Source organism: Podarcis tiliguerta (assembly GCF_965153285.1).
Source record: "Podarcis tiliguerta genome assembly, chromosome: 6".
Taxonomy (NCBI): Eukaryota; Metazoa; Chordata; class Lepidosauria; order Squamata; family Lacertidae; genus Podarcis; species Podarcis tiliguerta.
Window position 1 is genome coordinate 68,521,858 of NC_139539.1, and position 8,793 is coordinate 68,530,650.

Sequence of the window (8,793 nt, forward strand, 5' to 3'; positions counted from 1 at the left end):
GCGCTCTGCACGCGCTCAGAGGCACGCTGCTTTCCGGCCACCGGCGGAGACCGCAGGCGTTGGCAACGCCTTGCAAGGTCACCGATGACAGGCGGCTCTGGGCCTCGACCCGCCTCGTCCCCTCGCACAGCGGCGCTTCCCGCCTCCCGACCCCTTTCCCCCCGAGCGCCGCCATTACCCCGCTGCCTTCCATGGCCGCCTTTCTTCTTCTGCAGCTCGCCGACGCCGCGCTCTCGGGCGGGACAACGAAGCGGCGCTTCCCGCCCTCGCCAGGCAACCCCGCGAGGCGCCGCCGGAACAGCAGAGCGGCAACAGCACCGACGCCGACCGGGTCCTCCGGGGAGCCCTCGCTCCGCCTTCGGGGCTGGGCTCCGCGGCGCGCCGGCTGTGGCGCGCGGATTGGCCTCCCGAAAGGCGGGAAGGAGGAGAGGGGAAACCGGGCGCCTCTTGGGGGCAGGCAGTGCCGGATTGACGTATAAACAAGCTTAGGGCCCCACTCTCTTGGGCCCCCCCCCAAAAAAAAAAATTAAAGGGAAAAAAACCTGGATGTGTATTTCCAAAATATAAGATAACAAATAAAATAAAACCTAGGCTCCTATGATGTGAGTAATGGGCCCCGCCTGCTAGCCTGCTCCCTAAAATATCACTGGTTTGCTCAATTCTATATACAGTGGACACTCGGGTTGTGAATGTGATCCGTGTGGGATGCACGTTTGCAACCCGCAGCGTTCACAACCTGCGTCTGCATGCGCGGGTTGTAATTCGGTGCTTCCGCACATGCACAAAGCGCGATTTAGCACTTCTGCACATGCACAAGCGCCGAAACTCAGAAGTAACCTGTTCTGGTACTTCCAGGTTTTGGCAGTCCGCAACCCGAAAAAACACAACCTGAAGTGGCTGTAACCCAAGGTATGACTGTATAGGGTGCCTACATTCTGCATGGACTGGCTGCATGGCAATATGTGCAAATGGCTTAAGATACCTGTTAGGTTCATAAATGACTTTATAGCATATAATCAACACCAAAAAAACAATTTGTTATTGACAAAGGACAGCTGGACATATAAAGGGCCCCATTACCTTCAGTAGCTTAAAGGTAAAGGTAAAGGTACCCCTGCCCGTACGGGCCAGTCTTGCCAGACTCTAGGGTTGTGCACTCATCTCACTCTAGAGGCCGGGGGCCAGCGCTGTCCGAAGACACTTCCGGGTCACGTGGCCAGCGTGACAAGCTGCATCTGGCGAGCCAGCGCAGCACACGGAACGCCGTTTACCTTCCCGCTAGTAAGCGGTCCCTATTTATCTAGTTGCACCTGGGGGTGCTTTCGAACTGCTAGGTTGGCAGGCGCTGGGACCGAGCGACGGGAGCACACCCCGCCGTGGGGATTCGAACCGCCAACCTTTCGATCGGCAAGTCCTAGGCACTGAGGCTTTTACCCACAGCGCCACCCGCGTCCCTACCTTCAGTAGCTTAGGGTCTCATTAAACCAAATCCGGCCCTGCTCCTCAAATCTTCATAAAGAGCGCACGCCAGAATCTGCACATGGGCCACTGATTCAATTCTGCCATCTCCATATTCTAGGAAAATGCAGGTTGCCTTTTGCTAGCGTAGGTGCCAGGGTGCTTCTGACCCACCCCACCCCCCTAGTCTCACCCCAAGTGGGACTTGTGTATAGGGTTGCCATGTTTCAAAAAGTAAAATTCCTTTTTAGGAAACCGCCAAAATTGTCCGGCTTTTGGGAGCAAACCCAAATGGTTGAGCTTTGGGGCATCGCATTCCATAATGGATAATTTTTCTATTTATACCCACACATCTTATTGGGTTGCCTCAGCCACTCTGGGCAGCTTCCAGCATATATAAAAATATAATGAAACGTTAAACATTAAAAAAAAAAAAACCCTTCCCTATACAGGATTGCCTTCAGGCGGCTTGGGGAGTTGGATAACTCCATACCCTCCTGACATTTCTCCAATGAAAATAGGGACATTCAATAAGGAAAAGTGGATCAAATCAGAAACCGGGACAGCTTCTCTAAATCAGCGATGTCCCTGGAAAATAGGGACACTCGGAGGATTTGCAGTTCCTAGCGGCTGAGGATTTTTGCCCCCCCCATAAAATATTTGAGCCCCCCCCCCCCGTTGATAGCCATTTGTGTGCATGGGCATAGTCAGGATTTCGAGAAGGTAGAGCTTCTTTTGGGAATTCACAGGTAAAAAATACCCCCAAGAAAGAGGACATTACGGAGGCTAGGGGGCAGACTCTCAGTTAATTGAGTACTTTCAATGATGTGTGTGCGCACTGCGTCATATAATCAATTATGTGGGGCGGGGCTTACCTGCCCCCCCCATATTTTATTGGCACACCTGGGGGCAAGGCTGCGAAAAGAGAAAAAAAATGGGCGGGCAGGAGGTGTCAAGAGAAAAAGATGTCCTCCTCCCGGTTCCCCACACTTCACCCTTGCAGGGATCCCCACAGTGTCTCCTTCATGCGCTTGCACAAGAAAAGGGGCACATGAGGGGATGGCAGCTGGGGCTATGTACATGTGTGCATATGTCTCTGTGCACACACACTTGTCCTTGAGATCTATAGCTCTAGCTCAAAATATTCAAAAGCTATTAACTATTCCTGTGCGTGATCCTTTAAACATGCCTTACTGAACTACACCTGCTATTCCAGTACAGTCATACCTCATGTTACGTCCGCTTCATATTACGTTCTTTCAGGATACGTCCCGTGGTGACCTGGAAGTACCGGAAAGGGTTACTTCCGGGTTTCACCGCTCACGCATGCACAGGCACGCAAAATGACGTCATGCTCATGCGCAGGAGCAGCGAATCGCAACCCGCGTGTGCACAGACACGGGTTGCGTTCTTTTCATGTTGCGAATGGACCTCCGGAACGGATCCCGTTCGCAACCAGAGGTACCAATGTATTGCTCTTTATCTATTAATGACATAATTGCTGAATGTTGATTCAGCTCACTCTGCAAGTTTGCATCTAAAATAATGAAAAACCAGTTAGCTCAGTGGTTCCCCAGGTGTGGTCTGGACACCTGCAGTAGACCCGAGTGAGAACATAAGCTGTGCTGGATCAGACCAAGACGATCCTGTTTCTCACAGTGGCTAGCCAGATGGGAAGCCCATAACCATGGCACAACGGCAGTACCCATCCCCTGCTGTTGCTCCCCAGCGACTGGTATTTTGAGGTTGAAGGCAGAGATCCTCCAACCAGTGGCGTAGTGTGGGGGGGCAGGGGGGGCGGGCCGCACCGGGCGCAACATCTGGGGGTTAGCGTTAGGGGGCGGAAATCCACAGGTTAGGGGACGCAAATTACTTGCCTTGCCCCGGGTGCTGACAACCCACGCTACGCCACTGCCTCCAACAGCTTATTTAATCCCTTTGAAAGCCATTTCTGCCGGCAACCATGATCTGCGGCACTCTTTCATATGATCCAAGGGAACCAGTTTCAAGGAGCCAGATGTTTCTTGGAAGTTTCTGTCAAGAGGCAAGCTGCTTGTCAGTCTCCGTTCTGAAACCTAAATTGAGTTGCAGCAGGACACGGAAGGAACAACGAAAGAAACTAAACAGAGAGGATCGGATTCCAGACGAGAGAATATTTGGGCAAAGGATCAGGCAAAATTTTGCCTCTGTTGCAAAATGTCTGCCGAGTAGGAAACTCAGTTGGCAAGGACTCCCTCAAGAATCACACGGTAAGAGAATTGAATGGTCCACAAACAAACCAGAATATCTGTATTTTGCAAGTCTGATATCCTATACACATTTACTTGGGATTAGGCCCCATGAACTCAGTGTGACCTTTTTCTTGAATTGGCACGTACAGCACTGCATTTCCAAGCAAGAATGCAGATATAGCAGTGTGCTGATGTCCTAGCAGTGCTATGTTAATTGTGGGGCTTAGGAACACATCTGAGGGTTTTTTTAAAAAATGCAATGCTGAAAAAGCCTTGTTGAGGCAAATGATGTAGGCATGTCCCGGGATATATTCATTTTGGTCTTGAGTTGCCGTCTGTATAAATTTTGTACTGGCAAAATGTTATATACTTGCAGGCGTTGGTGATCTTTTAAACACTATTCCTACAGGATGCAGATTAACAGCAGGGCAACTAACATGGATGCTCTTTAGGGTTGCCAAGAGATTTCTATTTCGAGCCTGGATACCCTTGTTCATTATCCAATAGTCCTCACCATCCTTGGTACAATTTGAACCTATCTTTTTTATATATAAATGCCAATTCCATGTATACCTAATTGGACATCTGGAGGGCTAATACAGATTTATATGTGTTGATTTTTAGATTTAAGCACAGATGAATGCTGTATTCACGGATGTGAGCTGACACAACAGAAGCAAAGCCTGCTGGATCCTGCCCATCTAGTCTAGGATCCTGTTCTCACCAGGGCCAATCAGATGCCGGTGGGAAGCCTGCAAGCTCAACATCAGCACAACAGCATTCTGCTAGTAGCGGATCTTGCAGTCTCAAATTTCAGAGGTGCCCTGTGCAATGGCAGAATTCAGCATCCCTCTGCCTCTCTGGCACTTCATTCTAAATCATAGCTGTGGCGCCCCCCAGTGGCACACCCAAGGCTTCACACCCGTGTGACCGAACCAGCTTTGACCCCCACAAAACCTGCCTCTTTAACACTGTCCACCTGCAATTCCCTGCTTGCAAACAAATCCTTTCAGATGCAAATCTACTCATGTTTCTTGCCAAACATTCCTAATTTCTGCAACCTAATTGTGTCTGTTTTTTGGGTGGGGGGTTAGTTTGTTTGCTAAAGCTGCTGTTTAAGTATTTTAAGAAACAAATTCTTTCAAATACTCTGCATTATAATGTGTCGTGGCATTCTTCAGATCCTTATCAAACGCTGTAAAAATAATCTTCATTCAGGTACGATTTAGGAAACAGGAAACTCCAAAGCAGCTCTTTGTCCGTTGTTTTAATTTTGGCAGCCGTGTTCTCTCGAGAGGATTCTCTGCTTCCAGTGCCTAGCAGAAACTTAATTTTTATATATTATCCGTGCACAGTCTGCAATTTGCTGAACACTGGCTGCTCTGATTCCAGAGGCACTGGTTTCCATAACTGTTGCATAAAGACAAAGTGCCTGCCAATGTCACATACTCCCAGAAGCAAATAGCCACTGGAATTCTTGCCGGCTTCTGCTAAGCAATTAGGTTCCTCCCTAATCTGATCTGATCTCTTTCTTACTATATAAGTTGTTTGCAGTGAAGCTTCATAAAATAATTATACATTTTAATCTCCTCCCTGCCCCAAATTAAGGTTGCAAATGCACACTGTCAAGAAAAGCAACAACAGCACCCTAAACATGGATAAACACACTGTATACCACTGGCTGAAATAATCATGTAGTATAATATAAACAGTTGGCCCATCGTTATTCATTTGCATATTCAGGAAGGGCTAATGGGTGTTTCTTGCTCTCAATGAACCCATTGCATGCCTCAGGGAGAAAAATGGTGCAATGATCTAGCACTCAGCAAAATGCCCCTCAGAATAATTGTTTTACAAATAAAAATATTGTTTGATGTGTGTGTTTTTAATCAATGACAGGGAGGATAATAATAATATAGAATATGCATTGCAGTTCTAAAATATTTTCAAAAATATTAATGCTAGAACAGTGTTTCCTTTTGCAGCAAGTAGCAAAGAGATTGCTCATCTTCACTTCAGTGTCTGGTTCAAGCCTAGACTTGCCAGGGTTTACCTGGGTTTGCTGACAGTTCAGGTTTTGTTCCATGCTGATGAGTTAACGCAGGCACAGAGCAACCCGGAATTCTTGCAACTGCCGAGTCTCTGGAGGGCAACCACCACGTCTGCACTTTTGCCACTCACAGCACCAAGCAGGTGTGTCAGGGAGACTACTGATAAGGTCCAGCAATGGTCAATGCGGGCTGTGATACAAACTATCAGATCCTAGGTCAGGTCAGCCCTGCCTTCAGAATAACCCATTTGGGGGGCTTTCTACTGGGCATTAGGGACGCGGGTGGCGCTGTGGTTTAAACCACAGAGCCTAGGGCTTGCCGATCGCAAGGTTGGCGGTTCGAATCCTCATGATGGTGTGAGCGCCCGTTGCTCGGTCCCAGCTCCTGCCCACCTAGTAGTTTGAAAGCACGTCAAAGTGCAAGTACAGTGGTACCTTGGGTTACCTACGCTTCAGGTTACAGACTCCGCTAACCTAGATATAGTACCTCGGATTAAGAACTTTGCTTCAGGATGAGAACAGAAATTTTGCTCCGGGGGCACGGCAGCAGCAGGAGGCCCCATTAGCTAAAGTGGTGCTTCAGGTTAAGAACAGTTTCAGGTTAATAATGGACCTCCAGAACAAATTAAGTTCTTAACCTGAGGTACCACTGTAGGTACCGCTCCGGCGGAAAGTTAAATGGCATGTCCGAGCACTGCTCTGGTTTCACCAGAAGTGGCTTAGTCTTGCTGGCCACATGACCCGGAAAAACTGTGGACAAAACGCTGGCTCCCTCGGCTAGTAAAGCGAGATGAGCGTCACAACCCCAGAGTCATTTGCAACTGGACTTAACTGTCAGGGGTCCCTTTACCTTCATCTGCTGGGCATTGCTGCTCAACCCAACCCTCCCATAGCCCCACATGGGTGTGTGGATTGTAGCCTTTGTGTTTTGTCAAGGTATAGAGAAGATAAACTTCCCTAGCTAATCTAGGTTTGAAGACCCAAAGGAATAGCAAGCAATGCTAATCATTTACCCAATCTGAAGGTGTTCAACCATAAAATTCTTGCCATCTCCCTGACTGCTGGACCAGTGGAAGCACTGCAAAGTAGACCAGTCACTGGAGCAAATCTGAAAAAAAGACTAGGTTTTTTTTTAAAAGTGCATTTGATTATATCGTACAGTGGTACCTCGGGTTACAGACACTTCAGGTTACAGTGCTTCAGGTTACAGACTCTGCTAACCCAGAAATAGTACCTTGGGTTAAGAACTTTGCTTCAGGATGAGAACAGAAATCATGCGGCGACAGTGCAGCGGCAGCGGGAGGCCCATTAGCTAAAGTGGTACTTCAGGTTAAGAACAGTTTCAGGTTAAGAAGGACCTCCAGAACGAATTAAGTTCTTAACCAGAGGTACCACTGTATTACCTAATAACCAGGGCCTGGTAGTTTTGGGTTTTCTCAGAAAATGCACCTCTGCTGTGGCGGACAGTCCATGTGCAGCCTGATTCTGTGCATGGCTACTCAAAAGTTAAGTCCCACACTGAGACTTACTCCCAGGTAAGCGCCCACAGGATTGCACCTGTAGCTTTTAAAGAGGCATCTGCAACAAAAGAAAAAAGGCCAGGTGGGAGGGCCAGATCAGGAAGGCTGTCAACAATTTTGAGAAAAGTGACTTGGGGACGCAACAAATCTTCTAAACAGTAAGAAATGCCACCATGTCCTGTTCTTCACCAGTCTCCTGCCTTGACTGCTACAGCCGCCTTCTTGTCACCGAAATCGTTCATTAAATTATAACTTCCTGCTTGCTGTCATTTGTAGCACAAACACCTTGTTTATTATTTTCAAAGCCCTTCATTGCCTTGCCCCCAGCCTGTAATCTTCAGCCCTCCAACCTAAACCTCTCCCCCCCCCATCTTGGTCCTTTAGAATAATAGAATTGTAGCGCTACCAGCACCGTAGCATGGTGATCACAATGCTCTTTGCAGCAGATAAATCTCATCGGGAGGTCTGATCTTTAGAATGTGGGAATTGTTTTTATATGTGAAATTATTTTAAATATGTGGAAATCATTTTATAGTTGTTTTATTATAGTGTTTCTTAAATTGCTTTTAGGTGTTTCACATGAAGCAATTCATAAATGGGCTGCAGTAAATTAACCCCATCCTAGCTGTCTGAAACTCTCCTGCGCCCTTTCTCACCCCCCCCACCCTCTCTCCAGGAACACCTCCATCTCTTCCTTCAGATCCGCCTCGAAAACCCAACTTTCCATTAAAACCTTTGCCACAGCACTTCAATCGTCAACCCTTATTGGAATCTAACTAAACTTAAACTTCTTCCGCTCCTCTATACCACTGCCCCAAATTGAATGTTAACTTGCAAATTCCTTGGGGGCAGGAATTTCTGTTGCTACTGTTAGCAGGCCCAGTTTTAGCTGGGGCTGCTACCAAACACACATATGCACGCACACAAAACAACACACAAAAAACAAGGTTACGGCTGAAGAGCCTTGCACAGACTTTTGGGTATGGGTTTCTATGTGTAGCAACATTCCCCACGGAAAAGATGGGGAACCTCTGGAAGAAGCCAGCTCCCATCAGTCCCAGCCATAATGGTCTGGAATTATGGGAGTTGTAGTCTTAACAACAAGGGACATGGGTGGCGCTGTGGGTTAAGCCACAGAACCTAGGGCTTGCCGATCAGAAGGTCGGCGGTTCAAATCCCTGCGACGGGGTGAGCTGCTCCTGACAACCTAGTAGTTCGAAAGCAGGTCAAAGTGCAAGTAGATAAATAGGTACTGCTCCGGCGTTGCTCTGGTTTGCCAGAAGCGGTTTAGTCATGCTGGCCACATGACCCGGAAGCTGTCTGCAGACAAACGCCGGCTCCCTTGACTAGTAAAGTGAGATGAGCGCCGCAACCACAGAGTCCGCGACTGGACCTAACGGTCAGGGGTCCCTTTACCTAGTCTTAACAACATCTGGAAGGCTGCCAGCTCTTCAAACCTGCTCTATGGCACACAAGACTCCCAAAGGAGCTAAAACTGCTGCCTGTATGAACCCACACCAAAGGGTCTGCGTAC

At 48.2% G+C, this 8,793-nt stretch overlaps 1 protein-coding gene across 4 annotated transcripts in view; it reads right to left on the reverse strand.

Annotated features, from left to right (window-relative positions):
• ODF2L (outer dense fiber of sperm tails 2 like) overlaps positions 1-382 on the reverse strand; it is a 33,203-nt gene extending 32,821 nt beyond the window's left edge. For all 4 annotated transcript variants that reach the window (XM_083444893.1, XM_083444892.1, XM_083444891.1 and 1 more), the window contains exon 1: positions 179-382. In XM_083444893.1, the coding sequence (XP_083301019.1) occupies positions 179-193 (15 nt within the window). In that variant the 5' untranslated portion in view covers positions 194-382. The remainder of the gene's footprint in view (positions 1-178) is intronic.
• Between the last annotated feature and the right edge of the window lie 8,411 nt (positions 383-8,793).